The sequence below is a fragment of the Podarcis gaigeae genome (assembly GCF_964106915.1).
Source record: "Podarcis gaigeae genome assembly, chromosome: 17".
Classification (NCBI taxonomy): domain Eukaryota; kingdom Metazoa; phylum Chordata; class Lepidosauria; order Squamata; family Lacertidae; genus Podarcis; species Podarcis gaigeae.
Window position 1 is genome coordinate 34,075,583 of NC_139694.1, and position 18,979 is coordinate 34,094,561.

The 18,979-nt window shown below is 46.4% G+C and overlaps 2 protein-coding genes across 4 annotated transcripts in view; one reads left to right on the top strand and one right to left on the bottom strand.

The window, feature by feature from the left end:
* IL27RA (interleukin 27 receptor subunit alpha) overlaps window positions 1-18,979 on the bottom strand; it is an 818,781-nt gene that overhangs the window by 412,902 nt on the left and 386,900 nt on the right. The window lies entirely within an intron of this gene.
* The window catches only part of DENND1C (DENN domain containing 1C), a 52,210-nt gene that overhangs the window by 19,157 nt on the left and 14,074 nt on the right, over window positions 1-18,979 (top strand). For both annotated transcript variants that reach the window (XM_083718778.1, XM_083718779.1), the window contains exons 10-19: window positions 682-732; window positions 3,087-3,197; window positions 3,758-3,858; window positions 5,837-5,882; window positions 7,572-7,673; window positions 11,708-11,833; window positions 12,840-12,941; window positions 13,169-13,256; window positions 14,399-14,439; window positions 16,594-16,665. In XM_083718778.1, the coding sequence (XP_083574904.1) occupies window positions 682-732; window positions 3,087-3,197; window positions 3,758-3,858; window positions 5,837-5,882; window positions 7,572-7,673; window positions 11,708-11,833; window positions 12,840-12,941; window positions 13,169-13,256; window positions 14,399-14,439; window positions 16,594-16,665 (840 nt within the window). The remainder of the gene's footprint in view (window positions 1-681; window positions 733-3,086; window positions 3,198-3,757; window positions 3,859-5,836; window positions 5,883-7,571; window positions 7,674-11,707; window positions 11,834-12,839; window positions 12,942-13,168; window positions 13,257-14,398; window positions 14,440-16,593; window positions 16,666-18,979) is intronic.

Sequence of the window (18,979 nt, forward strand, 5' to 3'; positions counted from 1 at the left end):
GTGCTGGTTTTAACCTTTAAAGCCCTATACAGCCTAGGACCCTCATACCTACGGGACCGCCTCTCCTGGTGTGTCCCACGGAGGATCTTACAGTCTTCAAACAAAAACATCTTGGAGGTCCCGGGCCACACGGCTGGCCTCAACCAGAGCCATGGCTTTTTCAGCTGTGGCCCCGATCTGGTGGAACGCTCTGTCACAAGAGACTAGGGCCCTGCAGGACTTGACAACTTTCCGCAGGGCCTGCAAGACAGAGCTGTTCCACCAGGCCTTTGGCCAAGGCACTGGTCTGACTCCCTCCTTTGGTAATCCTCAAAGAACTCTAGCCCAATGGTTGCCATTAATTTGATTTTCAATTGGTTTTAGAATGAATTGATTTTAGAATGCTGTGTTACTTTTATTGTTGTTAGCCACTCTGAGCCCGGCTTCGGCTGGGGAGGGCGGGATATAAATAATTTTTATTTTTATTTTTTAATGTGCTTGATCTGGTGTAATATGCTGGTTGGCCAGTCAGCTACTATCCATAAAAATAAGGGTGTGTGTGTGTGTGTGAGAGAGAGAGAGAGAGAGAGAGAGAGAGAGAGAGAGAGAGAGAGACTCGGACCACTGCCACAAATTTTGTTTCACAGAGTCTTCTTCTAGCTGGACCAGATCATCACCAACGTCTTTCTTCCTCTCTTCCAGGTTTATTTCATTGCCCCTGACCAAGGCAAACTCCCCACCATCCCTGAAAGTGTAAGTCACATTTGCAGTGTCTCGAGGAGCTTTGAGAGAGGTGGTTGTGGTTTGTAGGGGCCGTGTTTGCTTTTCTAAAGAGAGAGGCACCAGCTTTCACAATTGTGGAAATGATGTCTCCTTAATCATCAGCCTTAATCCACCAGAGTGGCGTAATGTGGGTCACACAAGCCTAGTTCCCTTGCTGGTGCCCAAAATCCGCTTCAGCTCCCACATGGTAGGGGGCGACCCCAGAAAAACCAGATGACATTGAGGAGGAAAAAGAGGGGGAGCAGGCTGTAGATTTTGTGTGTTGCGTGACTGCCAACACAATAGCTCTTGTTGCAGTAGAGTGGCAAGGAGAGATCACCCACACTTTTTCTTTCCCTGTGCCTAGAAAGCATGATTCTGAGATATTTTCTGCTAGTGGTTTTCTCTTTGCGCCACTGGAAAGCTCACTCTTTCACACTGAATTGGAGCAGACGTCAAACTGCAGGAAACCCAACTGACAGTTGCTCAAAGTGGCGGGGAAAGTGGAAGTCTGGATGAGCCCTGAATGGGCTGGGAAAGGACATGGTCTGGCAATGCTACGAAGATTTCAAAATAGAGAGAAGAGTGATTCATTGCAAAAGGGCATTTTCTCCAAGCAGGGCTGGGGATTGGGCAGGAGTATAATGTGCAATGAATGGCAAACATAGTCAGGTGCAATCTAGGGGAAGGAGGGGATTGTGAAAAGTGGGAATAGGAGGGCAAGATGGGGATTTTTGCTGGATTTTTGTGGACAGGCCGCTGCTGCTGCACTTTTTGTTGTTGTTTAGTCGTTCAGTCGTGTCCGACTCTTCGTGACCCCATGGACCAGAGCACGCCAGGCACTCCTGTCTTCCACTGCCTCCCGCAGTTTGGTCAGACTCATGCTGGTAGCTTCAAGAACACCGTCCAACCATCTCGTCCTCTGTCGTCCCTTCTCCTTGTGCCCTCCATCTTTCCCAACATCAGGGTCTTTTCCAGGGAGTCTTCTCTTCTCATGAGGTGGCCAAAGTATTGGAGCCTCAGCTTCACGATCTGTCCTTCCAGTGAGCACTCAGGGCTGATTTCTTTCAGAATGGATAGGTTTGATCTTCTTGCAGTCCATGGGACTCTCAAGAGTCTCCTCCAGCACCATAATTCAAAAGCATCAATTTTTAGGCGATCAGCCTTCTTTATGGTCCAGCTCTCACTTCCATACATCACTGCTGCACTTTAAACAGCTATAATAATAATTTAATAATAATTTATTACTTATACCCCGCCCATCTGGCTGGGTTTCCCCAGCCACTCTGGGCTGCTTCCAACCGAATATTAAAAACAATACAGCGTCAGACATTAAAAACTTCCCTAAACAGGGCCGCCTTCAGTTGTCTTTTAAAAGTAAAATAGTTGTTTATTGCCTTGACATCTGCTGGGACAGGTAAGCAATGCAAGAGCTGGACCTGTTCCTAGCACAAGAGATGTAAGAGGAGAGAAAGGGATTGTATTTCAGTGGCAGAGCACAAGACCTGCAAACAAAAGGTCCATTGCCTGCCATCTCTAGTTTCAGAAGATCAGGCCGCAGTTGATGGGAGAAAGACTTCTGCTGGAGACCAACCCTCAGAGTAGGCAGCACTGAATTAGATGCCAAAAGTATGGAGAGGACCAGGTTGAGACTTTCACTCCAGTAGTCAAAATACACCACCATCAGGATGCTTTTAAACAGAGCAGTTGCTAGGCAAAATAGAGGTGAGGCACATAGACATTGGAACAGCTTGTCCACACTAAGAAAGGAGAGACTGCAGCTCGAATGAGTGAATAATTTGCAAAATGCATTCAGATACACAGGGTTCCTTTTTGTATTTCTCCTACACACAGGGGATAGGAGGTTTAAATTTCGATCTACAGATTCAATCCTCAATCCATCGCCTACAAGATGGACCCAGTGAACACAAAAGATGTTTTATTTTTTATCATTATTTTTTTGCAAAATATGAAGGTTTTGCCCCAAAATGTTAAGCTTTTTGGAAAATCTCCCCACCCACCCCCACAAAAAACACATGATGGTTTTGAGCTTTTTTAAAAGGAAATTCGCTAAAATCTACACTTCCGACATTGGTTGCTATATGTCTGGATTTTCCCAGACATTAAAGCGATTTCTGTCTGGACGCTGTGCTGCAGCTGGGCATTTCCTGGTGTCATGGTGTTCCTAGAAAAAAGACAACAGAAGATGATCATGAAGTAAGAGAGCTGGATGCATTGTACTGCCATGAGTGACACAGAGTACAGAGAGCAGAACAATTGGTGGGGAGGGGACTGTGCCAAATCTTCACTGGAGAACCTAACCGGACATTGGCTCCTTCCCACAGAGGAACCTGACAGAATTTGTTGTGGCCGTGGATGCAAACAACATGTTACGCCTGTATGCGAGCCTGCTCCACGAGCGACGGATCCTGCTCACCACCAGAAAACTCAGCACGGTGAGAGCAAGTGGATGCTTGGGGTGGGGGGAGAGGAGGGTGGAATCACATATAAAAAATGCTGTGAAAATGCTTTCAGGAAAAAAGTTTAAAATATATATATTGAATTTGCCGTTAGCTCACCATCGCCATCTGGTGTCACATTTGCAGAATGCATTCAAAACACACTCAAAATGTTGTGTTTGCAGCTGTACAGCTGAGTCTCAGGTCTCAGGGAGTTGCCAGGTCTCTTGTGGATCAAGCCCCAAATTGCAAGGAGCAGAGGTCAAGGAGTTTGGGAGGGGGGCTGCCTGGTAGGGAGAAGTCTAGACATAGACATGGGCATAGTAGAAAATAGGCTAGCCTGAGACCCACCTACCCACCCCCTGAATCTGGAGGAGACCCCAAAACATCAGGCCAAAATTCTGGCAATTTTCAGGAAGAGGACGAGGCTGATCCTTCTACAGGGGCTAAAACCACCTGTAAGGCACAGGCTGTCACTTGGAGGGTGGTTCTGGTCTTCTAAGCAGAGTCAGGCCATCCTAAGGGAAATCTCCTAACCCCTCTCTCTCTCCCTGCAGCTCACAGCCTGTGTTCAGGCCTCCCTCTCCATGTTGTATCCCATGCACTGGCAACACATCTACATCCCGGTGCTGCCTTCGCACCTCCTTGACTACTGCTGGTGAGCCTTTTCATTTCTTCCTTTTGAAGCACTGGGCAGGGCAGGGGGTAAGACTGAAAGCTGGACGTGTGTGGTGCTGTGGTCTAAACCACTGAGCCTCTTGGGCTTGCCGATCAGAAGGTCGGCAGTTCGAATCCCGGTAATTGGGTGAGCTCCCGTTGCTCTGTCCCAGATCCTGCCTGTACAGTGCCGGATTTACATATAAGCTAAACAAACTATAGTTTAGGGCCCCACTCTCTTGCCCCCCCCCAAAAAAAATGTAAAGGGGATAAGAACCTGGATGTAAATTTCCAAAATATAAGATAAAAAATAAATTAAAACCTACATGCAGCAACAGTGTTTTGTGTTGTGTAGGCTCCTATGATGTAAGTCATGGGCCCCGCCTGCTAGCCTGCTCCCTAAAATACCACTGGTTTGCTCATTTCTGTATACAGTGGTACCTCGGGTTAAGTACGGTATTTAATTCATTCCGGAGGTCCGTTCTTAACCTGAAACTGTTCTTAACCTGAAGCACCACTTTAGCTAATGGGGCCTCCTGCTGCCGCCGCACTGCTGGAGCACGATTTCTGTTCTTATCCTGAAGCAAAGTTCTTAACCTGAAGCACTATTTCTGGGTTAGAGGAGTCTGTAACCTGAAGCGTATGTAACCCGAGGTACCACTGTATAGCGTGTCTACATTCTGCATGGATGGGTTGCATGGCAACATGTGCAAATGGCTTTAGATACCTATTAGATCCATAAATTACCATATGGCATATATTCAACACAAAAAACAGCGGCAATTTGTTGTTGACAAAAGACAGCTGGACATATAAAGGGCCCCATTACCTTCAGTAGCTTTAGGGCCTCATCGAACCTCAATCCACCCTGTTCCTGGCATCTGACTTGAGGGGTGTTTGCTGGGAAATGGCCTATAAATAAACAGGCAGCGATTGTGATGTCTGCAATGAATCAACAGCGAGAGCAAGGCAGGCACCAGGCACAGAACCTCAGCAGCCAGTTGCTGTTTCTTATCTCTGCTGCTGTGATTTGGGAAGCTGTAGTTCAATTCAAGGCTCTGTTGTAGACAAAGGACAGAAAAGTGGAGCATGGAGAGTTGAGCAATAGGAAAAGAAGTCTTTCCCTGTACTCCCACCCTGGGCTTGCCCCCCCCCCCATGTCTCTGGCATCCGCTGTGGGGAGGCTTGGACCCTTCCCAGGACCCTTCCCACAGCCTAGGGGTGATTATAAGAGGTCCTTGTGCCTAATTCATTGCAAATGAGCTGTGGACTTCAATGCACATTAGAAGCAGGAATCTTTGGTGTGTTTAAAGACATAAATTTTGTGGGGGGGGGGTGCGTGGGTGAAATGAAAGACAATGCCTAGAAATAACATTGTTTTCCCTGGAAAGCCCTTACCAACCTGATCTGTTTTTGAGCCTGGGTGTGGCTCCCCACAGGTGGCCCCCCACCAGGGGCACAGGCAAAGTGGGGGGGGGGTGCAAAATCAGCTAAAGCATATGTTCATAAATATGTCTATACAGTGGTACCTCAAGTTACATACGCTTCAGGTTACATACGCTTCAGGTTACAGACTCTGCTAACCCAGAAATTGTGCTTCAGGTTAAGAACTTTGCTTCAGGATGAGAACAGAAATTGTGCTCCAGTGGCGCGGCAGCAGCAGGAGGCCCCGTTAGTTAAAGTGGTGCTTCAGGTTAAGAACAGTTTCAGGTTAAGTACGGACCTCCGGAACGAATTAAGTACTTAACCTGAGGTACCACTGTAAATAAAAATATTGATTATTGCCTCATAAGAAAAGGTTTTAAATAGAGGGTCTTTATCCAGGGTAGGGTGGGGTGGAGGATAGAGGAGAGGCGGAAAGAAGAGCTAATTTGTCCACTGCTAGGGGGTTCAATCTGGACGGTTCTGCCAGGGGCTCTGAGCCCACCTGAATCTGGAACCAGCTCTGACTTTCTTTCTTTCCTTCCTTTTCTCGACAGTGCCCCCATGCCCTACCTCATAGGAATCCACACCAGCTTCATGGAGGTGAGCTTGCCAATCCATTCTGCCCTTGGCCTCACAGGTCAGTTCTCATGAGCCAGCAGCTGAGTCCTGCAATCCCCAGAGGCACAGAACAGCCATGCCATGAAGAGTAGGGGGCCCCACATGTTCCATGAATAGGTGCAAGAGGGTGGGTAGGTGGGTGGGTGGGAAGAAGCTCTGGTCATCAACGGAGTCTCGACACCCAGGGCAGCCGCCATTTTGTGGTCACTCGTAGTGTGGGCTGCACGGTACTGTTGAGCAAAGTCTGTTCCATACTTGTCTCAACTCAAAAGCCGTGTCTGACATTGCCAGTGACATTGCAAAGGATTCTGGGCCTAAACCTCTAGGATTGCAGCCTTCTTCTTTGATGGCAGTCATTAGTTCCATCACTCTGGACTGTTGGAAACACACCCAAGAAGGCCGCCAACTTCCCAAGTCATCGGGGCATCTCTCCGGTGGTCCTCCCTGGATGTAAATCTCCCTCAGTCCAGAGAGACCGGTGATAAGCGACCCCACTCTCCTGAGAGAAACACACTCGTCTTCTGGCATATCATTGCAGAAGAAAGAATCAATCAGTAACTCTCAAACTACTTTATTTACAGTCTTTAATACAAAGACTCCATCAGCACGTCTGTGCTCTTTGAGCACCTGTACAGAACAGCAACAAAGGGACGCGGGTGGTGCTGTGGGTTGAACCACAGAGCTTAGGACTTGCCGATCAGAAGGTCGGCAGTTCGAATCCCCGCGACAGGGTGAGCTCCCGCTGCTCGGTCCCTGCTCCTGCCAACCTAGCAGTTTGAAAGCACGTCAAAGTGCAAGTAGATAAATAGGTACTGCTCCGGTGGGAAGGTAAACAGTGTTTCTGTGCACTGCTCTGGTTCGCCAGAAGCGGCTTAGTCATGCTGGCCACATGACCCGGAAGCTGTACACCGGCTCCCTCGGCCAATAAAGTGAGATGAGTGCCGCAACCCCAGAGTCAGCCACGACTGGACCTAATGGTCAGGGGTACCTTTACCTTTACCTTTACAGAACAGCAACACATTCAGAAGTGAAACCAACTTCCAACAGTACTCCAACAGTACTCAGACTTCCTGTCTCATGCTCTCTCAGACACTCACATGATGCATACAAAAACATGGTACAAAAGTACCACTTGCTGGAGCACCTCGGATAGATAAAAATCCTAACATGCTTGTGCAGTCTAGATGACATGATCCTGGGCTTAAGTTGATGGAGGCTTGGTGTGTGGCAGGCAGGCAGGTACTCCTACCTTGGTTGGTTGGTGGGTTGAGTATAAGCCCTTTGGCCAACCCATCTCTTCTGTTTCTATGATGCTTAGAACCTAAGAATAGCCACTGGATCCGGCCAATGGTCCATCTAGTCCAGCATCCTCTTCTCACAGTGGCCAACCACATGCTTGTGGGAAACCAGCAAGCAGAACATAAGCACCAAAACACTCTCCTATCCCATGGCTTCCAGAAATTGGAACTGTGGAGGCAGAGCACAGACATCATGCCCAGTTTGTAGGAACAACTCAGTGCTGTGAGCCAGGGATCCCTCCCCAAGAGTGGTGAGAGATCAGCTGGAGCTGGGTCACATTTAACATTCATGACAGCGGTTTGCAAGGCAGTGAATAGAGGAGCAAGCAGTGTCTCTCTTTTAGTTTCTCTCTTTTGTCTTTCATTTCTCCAGAGAGTGAGGAGCAAGGCCCTGGAAGATGTCGTCATTCTCAACATTGACAGCAACACCTTTGAATCGCCCTTCCAGGACCTGGAAAACCTCCCAAGTGATGTAGTTAGTATTGATTTCATAAAATGATGATGATGATGATGATGATGATGATGATGATAAATAACAACAATAAACTATAGTGCAGGTAGTTTTGATGTCCTTCTGAGCACCCTGGGGCCTTTGTGGTTTGCTTCCATTATTCTTTTCTTCCACTATTAGTCCCTCTTCCTCCCCACTGCTATGAATTATCACGTGGGTGGCGCTGTGGGTTAAACCACAGAGCCTAGGGCTTGCCGATCGGAAGGTCGGCGGTTCAAAACCCCCTGATGGGGTGAGCTCCCATTGCTCGGTCCCTGCTCTTGCCAACCTAGCAGTTACAAAGCACAAAGTGCAAGTAGATAAATAGGTACTGCTCTGGCAGGAAGGTAAACGGCGTTTCCATGCGCTGCTCTGGGTCGCCAGAAGCGGTTTAGTCATGCTGGCTACATGACCCGGAAGCTGTACGCCGGCTCCCTCAGCCAATAAAGCGAAATGAGCGCCGCAACCTCAGAGTCGTCTGCAACTGGACCTAACAGTCAGGGGTCCCTTTACCTTTACCTTTATCTTCTAACAGTTATTTTTTATGTATGCAGACTTTAGTATCCAGTACTAAACTTTCACTTTAAAGCAACTGATTCATTGCTGCCCTCTCTTCTTTTCTGAAAATATATCAGCTGAAAATGTATTAGCAGACCTGGAAGATGGGAAATGGCCCTGCATAAACTCTTGGGCTATTTTGCCAATGTGTGAAAATTGCCATTTTCTGCTGTGTTCTGATAGAGGGAGTTGAGCTATTTGTGAAGAGAGGTCATTTTTTTGCTTAGTGTGTTCTTTAACTCTCTAACTTCCAAATACGATTCATAAAAACAATTCAGGTTTTGAGCTTTCTCAGATACATTCCATACAGATGAAGGTCATAAACTCCTACACAGTGGGTTTTACAAAAAGTACACTTATTAAAATCAATGGGCCTAACTTAAGCTTAACTTAAGGCTCGTCCACACTAATGCTTGTCATGTGCCTAGAAAACATGACCCCCCTTGCCCCGATCCTTTCCCAGGGACTACCTGCTCTTTAGCTCTAAATCAAAACAAATGGCAATCCATGAATAACCCAAATTGCTGTTTGCTCTGATTGAGCGCAAAAGAGCAGTTTTCCCTGGGGGAAGTGGCAGGACGAGAGGAAATGTGGATAAACCTTTAGTGCTGTTCATAAATGTCAGCTGGTCTATTCTAATACTAAATTGAATACCATTGTGGGCTGGAATTCAACATAATGCAACATGGGATACGCACATGGGAAATGAGGTCTACCTGCACAGTGGGAATTTCTCCCTCTCCCCTCCCCTGTATGGCCCCTAAAGCTGTTCTGTGCACACAACTTATTTTAATCTCGCCCTAAATAAATTGAGAGAGTGTCTATTTTTTAACTTGCTGTTTGCATGCAACTGATATCACATCCTCCAGTGCCATGTTAGTCATATTTGAATGCCAAGAGCACGATTTGTGTATCTACCCTCAAATATTCTTTCTGCAATGACTAATTTGGCATAAACAGAATTTCAGCTCATTTTATGTGTGTGTGTGGCCTCTCCCTTCAGATAAAAGAGAACAGAAAGCAAAAATGCCATTACATAATTCTATGGTGTAGCCGCATGTACAGCTTTTGGGTGTTCGTCTCATAAAAAATATTGTCAAGTGGGATAAAGGAATAGAAAAAGAAAGTAAAATTACATATGTATGGTGTACTTTCATACAAAGAAAGACTAAAGTTTTTGTTTGTCTTTAGTTTAGGTAGGAGGGGGGGAATATATGCAAGAGGGAACACACCAGAAGTTTAGAAAATTATGAATGGTTGGAAAGATGAGGCAATATACATTTTTCTCTCCCTTTCTTAAATTGTGGGGTCTCCCAATGTAGCTGATCAGCAGAAGAGTGGTTTTAAGTTTTCAAATTCAGCGCTGTTTTTAATAGGGCAAAATATTTACATGGAACTGGTGTGTTTTTAGTTGTGTCTCTTCTCATTTATGTCATTTCCACCTTGAGAAAGGTAGAAAATAAAACACTATGAAATGCTAACCAGAAAGTGACAAGCTGGCACGCAAGACTGCAAAATATCCCACGATCCCAACAGTGCCACAACTTCCATTTTGTCTATGTCACCCAAAATCACAGACCTACCATTGGCATGGGCGATGGGATATTTCTTTTTTAATTTATAAAAGCGTTTTTATACCACCTTCTATACCGTCCTAAGGGACGTGGGTGGTGCTGTGGTTTAAACCACTGTGCCATTTGGACTTGCTGATTGGAAGGTCACGGTTCGAGGCCCCGCAACGGGGTGAGCTCCCGTTGTTCAGTCCCAGCTCCTGCCAACCTAGCAGTTCGAAAGCACACCAGTGCAAGTAGATAAATAGGTACCGCTCCAGTGGGAAGGTAAACGGCATTTCCGTGCACTGCTCTGGCTTCACCAGAAGCGGCTTAATCATGCTGGCTACATGACCCGGAAAAACTGTCTGTGGAAGTGGACTAACGCCAGCTCCCTCGGTCTGTAAAGTGAGATGAGCGCCACAACCCCAGAGCCATTTGCAAGAACAGCAGATTGGTAAGGCACATGCTTTGTACAATCCCCAGCATCTCCAGGTCGGGCTGGGAGAGAACGTTGTCCGAAATTCTGGAGAGCTGCTGCTAGCCAGTGGCTCTAGTCCAGCATGCTGAATTTTATTATTTCGGTCACAGACCAGTTCCAGCCCACATACAATATCAAGGAAGTCATAAAACACAATAGGGATATATTTGAATTTGCAATTAGGTATAACAGGAACGAGGGATGCGGGTGGCACTGTGGGTTAAACCACAGAGCCTAGGACTTGCCGATCAGAAGGTCAGCGGTTCGAATCCTCACAACGGGGTGAGCTCCCGTTGCTCGGTCCCTGCTCCAGCCAACCTAGCAGTTCGAAAGCACACCAGCGCAAGTAGATAAATAGGTACTGCTCTGACGGGAAGGTAAACGGCATTTCTGTGCGCTGCTCTGGTTCGCGAGAAGCGGCTTAGTCATGCTGGCCACATGACCCGGAAGCTGTATGCTGGCTCCCTCGGCCAATAAAGCGAGACGAGCGCCGCAACTCCTGAGTCGGCCACAACTGGACCTAATGGTCAGGGGTCCTTTTACCTTTACCTATAACAGGAACAACTGGCCAGCATGCTGTTCTCACATTGGCCAGCCACAGACCCACAGAAAGTCCACAAACAGGTGCTGAGCACAAAAACACACTTCCCTTCCTGTGGTTTCTGGAAATTGGACCAATCTGATACAGCTTCCTTTGTCCCAGAGTTAAATTCTTCAATCTTAAAGAGCCAATTAGTGAAACAGTGGTTTTTTACTGCCTACAGAAAAGCTATCAAGGTTGTGGCCTACCTGACCTCCCCAGACCAACCTCCCAAGGGAGAGAATTCTATGACCAGGGTGCTGCCACAGAAAAGGCCCTAAACCTGCATTCCTTACCAATAGAAACTCCTATGGCCGTGATTTTCACATTCGCCTGATTTTACAATCATCTTGACATTTTAAAACTTGACTTCCTTCCCCCTCTCCCTGCAATTCCTTAAATTTATTTTTAATATCTTCTGCAGATCCAAATTCACTTAATTTACTAATCTTTTTATCTTCTTTAAATATATACCCTTATGTAACTGCAGGTTATTACAATAATCCTGTTAGTGTTTTTATCTGTTTGCAATTTATCTGTAAACATTCCATAAACCATTTCCATTCTTTTATTTAAAAAAAAGTTTGCTATTTTGATTTCTTAATTCTTCTGGTAAGTTTCGCCATTTCTGCATATTCCATAAGTTTTTGTATCCATTCTTCCTTTGCTGGGACTACTTCTTCCTACTTTTTGAAATATGGCAACCCTATGGCAGTGGGACATATGACAGGGCCCTGGCACTTGGTTGGGGCTTCTGGGTACAAATTGTGGTTGAGACACCCTCTTGCAATTTGTGGGAGGACCCCCTGGTCAGAGAAGAGCTTGTAACCCTCCTCCTCTCCCCGCACAGGTCTCTCTGTTGAAGTTCCAGTTGAAGAAACAGACGGCGACTACTGGGGATGGAGTCGCCCGAGCTTTCCTTAGGGCACAGGCACTGCTGTTTGGCAGCTACCGCGAGGCTCTCGTTTGCAACCCGGTGAGTAGCTGGGCTCCTCTTGGTTCAAAGTTTGTGCAAAGAAATCATGATGAATGCTCAGTAAACAGGCTGCCTGGAAGCAACTTCTCCTTATCGCATGTGAACACTTACTATACATACCTATATTAGGGTTGCCAGACGTCCCCGTTTCCCAGGGACAGTCCCCGGATTTGCGAATAAGTCCCCGGACAAATTCCATCCCCAGAATGTCCCCGGATTTCATCTAATGTCCCTGGGAAATGCAGCAGCAGCAGTCTCAGCAGCCCAGAGCAGTTGGCTCTGGCTGGCTTCAGGAGCTGCTCAGAAGTCCCCATAGGATGGTGGTGCAGGGGCTCTAAGATGCAGCTTTCGGGCTGCCTCCACCTTCCCTGACCCCGGCAACTAAGCTGTGAATGCAGGCTTCATGCTGCCTATCGGAGCAGCCTCCCAACTCCTACTTGCGTGCAAGCAGGAGCGGGGCGGGGATCTCTCAGCTGTGAAGGGAGGCTTCACAGGACAGGGCAGGGATCTCTCAGTTAGGCAATGGGAAGCCTCCCTTCCCAGCTGAGAGATCCCCACCCCCTCTTGCTTGCATGCAAGTAGGAATGGGATTGGGGCTGCTCCGACGGGAAGGGAGGCATCGCGCTGTCCGAGCCCCACCGCCGCCGCTCTCGGCCCTCCTTGTCCACCTTCCATGCCTGACCCACCGCCCACCGCTTCCCCACCACCACCACTGAAGAGCCAACAACTCAGGGGCTGCCCAGGCTCATGGAGAAAGGAGATAGAAGCCTCGGAGGAAGGGGAAATGTGGTGGTTGAGGTCAAGGCGGCGGCAGCCCCTCTGCCACCACCATAGCTGCAGCATCAAAGTCCCGAACGTGTATTATTTAATTAATGTGTCTGCAGATTCATTGAAAAAAATCTGGTAACCTTAACCTATATTGCTTGCAAGGGTTCTCTCTCTCCCACCCTCCACCCTCCAGCCACACTGACTATTACCTCCCAACTTATCTCTTTTCCCTCTGCAGGGAGAGCCCGTCTCCTTCTGCAAAGACACCTTCTTGCAACAAGGCTCCAGTGCCATGCAAGCTTTCCTCCAGCGGGCCGTGCACCTGCAGCTCTTCAAGCAGGTATGGGCTGATGGAGAAACCCAAGCAAGATGCTCTTCCACAATTTGAGCACCGCTATCAATTCGCCAGCAAAAGGCATTTGACTGTTCTCCTCTTCCTTTGTGCGTACCGGTTGTTGACGCTGTACGTGCTTCCTTCTCCCATGGAAGATGACTTCTTCCCGCATATTTTCTAATGGCTTCCTTTGTTTCTCTCCCCAACGCTGCACCCAACCTCAACACCACCAGTTCGTAGATGACCGCCTGGAGAAGCTGAATGCAGGGGAAGACTTCTCTGACCTCTTTGAGCAGGAGATCAACAGAAGCCTGTCCCCAGGTAGGGCAGAACCTCGCTTGTTTTTGCTCTTCGGCTGATAACATGGAAACGGATCCGCCAGCGATCCACCAAGCCACAGCCCTAGGTCGTATGGCCTCCTCAACACCCCTCTCTTTGTGGGGTGAAGGTGAAGCTATGACAACAACAAAGTCTCAGCAAGAATTTACTGGGAGACTCCTGAGATTGTAGGATGCTTCCACATTAATAACCAGTTACTCTGACATAGAGTAGACTGATAGAAAGCAATGGACATGACTCACTTAGGTCCATTAATGTCTGTGGGTCTCACATGAGTGTAACTTAATTGGATACAGCCTTAGGGCACTAGGAAGGTGTGGTTAGCTAACTTTCCAATTATATATAAACTCTGGAATTCCCTGCCTATTGAAATCAAGCAGGCACCTTTACAGTATTCCTTTCAGTGCCTGCTGATAATAATAATAATAATATATATATATAATACTCTACCCCAGAGAAGCCTTCACAGATGTTCGGAAAGTCTATAGGAGTTATAATTTGCTTCAGTCTTATTTTATTGTGATTTTGAGGTAGGGTTGCCATAGGTCCAGAATTTTCTGTACATAGTTGGGAAAATGTTGCTTAAATGTCCATGAAAATCTGTATGGCAAACCATGTCGGCAGTGTCGCTTTTGGCAATTTCCCTTAAAAATTGCTCAACAACTTAGCCCCCCCCCAAAAAAAAAGCTCAATAATTTTACGAAGAAAGCTGAACAATTTGAAATATGGCAACCCTATTTTAATCTTCTGTATATTTTAAATTATGGTTGTACATTTTTAGCATTAAGTATATTGTTTTATCTTTTTTTTTAAACTGCTTTGAGGTTTTTCCCCCTTCAAGCAGTATAGAATTTCAATAAAATAAGTAAGTAGATCAGTCTGTGGGAATCCCATGCCGTTTCCACACCAGCACCCACCCACCCATTTCCCCCTACATTTAGGAGCCTTTTTGTGTAGGGAATGTGTTCAGAGCTGCCTTCTGCGTCCAGTTCTTTACAGAATGTGGGTCCTTTGTACACCGATGGGCAGATATAAGGAGTTACTCTGAATATACAGTTCAAATCTCTGTGAAGGCAAAGTCAAGGCCCTCAGGGACACTCACCTGTACTCTCTTTCCTCCCCAGGTAGCATGCATTCCTATCAGCTATGGGTGGAGAACTTAAAGGTAAACGAATGAAGCTCCATCCATCTTCTTTTACCTTGTTATCTCTTTTCCTTACAGATACTTGTTTTGTTTGTGCTGAGGTCTTTTCTAGGCTGTCTTTTAGGGCCAAGCCCCCAGAAAGCAGCTTACATAATATAAGCGCGAAATTATAAAATTAGGACGTTTGATTAAAAATGCACCCACCATAAAGTATCGTGAAAGACCACACTAGGAATAAATAAAGATAGAATAGCAGTGGAACCAAAACAGTGATAAATAACATTCATCTCAGGATAATACCACACAAACATGTAAAGGTCTTCAGCACCTTTTATTCTCATCTTTTTAAAAATGTGACTTGACTTCAGGGAGGTTTGGTTTTGTATTTTTATCTTGAGAGACGCTACAAATAAATTTTGCTGTGATTATTAACAGTATGGCCATAAACATGCTTGTGCTGTTGAGGAAGAAAACCTAAGAAAGGGGTTTGCCCAAGGCCTCTTGTGGCAGTTGTGGGACTTGAACCCTTGTCTTCCAGATGCAAGCCCAGCTCTAGATGTCTGGGTCCCTTGACCTTGCAGTGAGTGAGTAAAAAAAAGGTAAAGGACCCCTGGACGGTTCAGTCCAGTCGAAGGCGACTCTGGGGTGTGGCGCTCATCTCACTTTCAGGCCGAGGGAGCCAGTGTTTGTCCACAGACATATTTCTGGGTCATGTGGCCAGCAGGACTAAACTGCTTCTGGCGCAATGGAATACTGTGATGGAACCCAGAGTGCACGGAAACGCTGTTTACCTTCCTGCTGCAGCCGTACCTATTTATCTACTTGCACTGGTGTGCTTTCAAATCGCTAGGTTGGCAGGAGCTGGGACAGAGGAACGGGAGCTCATCCCATGGTGCAGGTTCAAGCCTCCAACCTTCCGATCGGAAAGCCCACGAGGCTCAGTGGTTTAGACCACAGCGCCACCCGCGTCCCATGCAATGAGTAGAATTCACCCAACCATGAGCCACCATTAAGTGTAGCAGAGTGGGAGAGGCCAGGATCTGACCATTGCATGGGAGAGGGGGATGGCCACAGGGAATCGCAGTTGGAGCAGGGTCTGGAGCCGAGAAAGCAGTGGTGCGATTCTGCCAATCCACCAGGCAGGGCAGGGTGAACACAGGCCTCCTGGATTCTCCGAGCTCTGTGTTTTGGTCCTTGATGTGGGCTGGTGAAATTTAATAGCTAAGAGTCAGAGCATGAATCTCTCTCTCAACATCAGCACACACACACCCCAATCTGAAGTATGGAGGTAACAGTAGTGACCTACTTTACAAGATTCTTGCTTTTTTTGTTTCTTTTTGTTTCTTGTTTTTGTTTTATTATTATTATTATTATTATTATTATTATTATTATTATTATTAAATAATCATAAATAAATAAGAATAAAAATGTGCACCCCACCACTGAGACCATTCCATTGTAACTATCCAACCTCCAAAAATTTCAACACCTATTGCGATGGTTTGACCCCTTTCCATTTTAACAGTACAAATTCTACAAGCACCTTCCACATCTCCTCGAAATCTTTTCTCCTGCATATTCCCCGTCTTACCTTAATGGCACATGCTAATTTATCATTACTAGCTATATCCCACACTTCTTCCATTTTATATTCTGCTTGCCGTTTCCACTTCCTAGCTATCATAATCCGCGCAGCTGTCAATAAATTTGTGAGCAAGTCCTTCACAGCCTGCACAACTTCCACCCCATCGTAAACTGATAATAATGCAACCTCTGGACTTTTGGTCAGCTTTAACCCAGTGGTTTCTGTTATCTTCGAGACTGTTGCTTGTAAGGACTGCAACAAAGATGATGTCCAGGGACGTAGCTGCTGTGGTGTGTGGCAGCAAAAAGTCTTGTGGCACCTTAAAGACTGTAACAAATTTAATGAATCAGCTTTTATGGACTGTAGTTTGCACAAGCCGACACACACAGGCTGGGGGACCTGCTTCCTCTCTGCACATCTAATGATTGTCTCAGTGGCCAGGAATTAAATCAAGCTCCCTTGCATGCATAGCATCCTTGCCCATTAGTGTCTTTTGAGTGTGTTGTTCCGAATAGATGTGTGCCTAAGCTTCACCTCTCTCTCTCTCTCTCTCTCTCTCTCTCTCTCTCTCTCTCTCTCTCTCTCCTTAGAAAGGTGGAGGAGCCCTGATAAGTACCATGAAAAACAAGGCCAATCCAGCTGTCAGGAATGCATATCAATATGTAAGGCATTTTTTTTCTTCATAGAATCACATACTTGTAGAGTTAGAAAAGACCCGAAGGGTCACCTGGTTCCTGCAATGCAGGGATCTCAACTCAAGCATCCATGACAGAGGGCCATCCAATCTCTGCTTAAAAATCTCCAAGGAAGGAGATTTTTAAGCAGATTTTTAACCACAACCTCTCAAGGGAGTCTGTTCCACTGTTGAACAGCTCTTACTGTCAGAAAGTTTTTCCTGATAACAGTATTTAGTCAGAACCTCCTTTCTGTCAACTTGATGCCATTGGTTCGGGTACGAGCCTCCATAGCAAGAGGAAACAAGCTTGCTCCATCCTATATGTGTTAACAGAGAAATCGGAGGGTCTCCCTTGGACAAAAAACAAGGACACCAGCCAGGAATACCAGAGCAAAACAGCAGCCAGTAGGCTTGGTCTTTATTAAAGACTGTCGCAACAGGACTCTCACCTGCCACAAGGTGGAACAAGATGGAAGCCCTGAACAAAAGAGCCCCCAAGCTTTTATTCGCTGCTAATCCCCATGTTACACCCCCCCAAACTACATCACTCATACATCACGGTTACATCATGAAAAGGGAGGTCTGGTGGCAGTAATCTGAGCATCCTGGATCCTGCCCCATGGTTCCCCTTGCCCTCCACCAAACATTCATCAAGTGTAACAAAAAAAGATATTTACATTTCCCTATTTCCCAGCCAAGTTAATCACACCCTTTTGTCTTCATCTGGGTTTCTTATTTCTGGAATGGCTACCTGTCTGGCACTCAGGTATCAGGATGCCAGGGATTATCACTCAGGCAGAGGGGCTGCTAAGTAGCTGAGCTCACATGTCTATATGAATTTCTGAAGTTTTCCCAGTGAGCCAGTACACAGACACATTTATCAGTGAATTGTTACATTTGGTATTGTGCAGCAGAGGCCCTTTGAATAGATAGGAAGAAACTGTGATGCAGTGTTTTGTGGGGACAAATCACAAAAGTCACAAAAGTGATTGTGCTGGTTTTGGTAGTGGGCTGCATGTGCATGATATCTGCTGGAGGGGCAACCCCCAACCAACCTATACATAAATTCCTGCAACACATGTGACAGCCAGTTAGATATTTGAAGATGGCTATCATATCCCCTCTTTTCCAGGGTAAACATCCCCAACTCCCTCAACTGTTCTTCATAGGGCTCAGTTTCCAGACCCTTGATCATCTCGGTTGCCCTTCTCTGCACACGTTCTAGGTTGTCAATATCCTTCTTAAATTGTGGCACCTAGAACAGGACACAAGACTCCAGGTGTTGTCTGACCAAGGCAGAGCAGAGTGATACTATTACTTCCCTTGATCTGGACGCTAGACTTCTGTTGATGCAGCCTAGAACAGCATTAGCTTTCTTTTGCTACCGCATCACACTGTTGACTCATGTTAAAGCTTGTGGTCCACTAAGACCCCAGATTTGTCACCTGCACTGCTAGTAATCCAGGTTCCCCATCTTATATTTGTCCATCTGGTTCTTCCTCAGTGTAGAACCTTATGAACCCTATTGAATTTCATTCTGTTTGTTTTGTCCTAGTTCTCCAGTCTGTTAAGGTTATTTTAATCCTGGTTGTGTCTTCTGCAGCATTAGCTACCCAGTTTGGTGTCACCTGCAAATTTGATGAGCATCCCCTCAGTTCCCAGCAATCCTTAACAAACTACGCTGCCCAGAATTCTTTCAGGGAAAGAATGTGCTTTGAATGTGCTTTTAAGTACAGCCGTACCTTGGAAGTCGAACAGAATTCATTCCAGAAGTCCCTTCAACTTCCAAAATGTTCGGAAACCAAAGTGCGGCTTCTGATTGGCTGCAGCAAGCTTCTGCAGCCAATCAGAAGCCCCCGTTGGACATTTGGCTTCCAAAAATAGTTCGCAAACCGGAACAGTCACTTCTGGGTTTGCGGCATTTGGGAGCCAAAACGTTCGAGAACTAAACTGTTCAAAAACCAAGGTACGACTGTAGTTGCAATGAGGGTTTTGCAAATTCCAGCTACTTGGATGCAATGCTAAAGACTGCACAAAATGGCTCTTTTTTTACACTCTAAACTTCATGCTCACCGTGTGTGTGTGTGTGTGTGTGTGTGTGTGTGTGTGTGCAGCCTTGAGAAGCTACACATTTCAATCGACTGGTCTATTTTCTTTGTCCTTGAAATTCTGGGAAGTATTGAACTAAGTTCTACTCAGAGTAGAACCTTGAGTTAGTTGTGTCTATTATTGTCAATGGGCAGGGACAGTAGGTGAAACAGAAAGGTGCAGCCGCCCCCCAACACTGCCCCTGCGCTGGA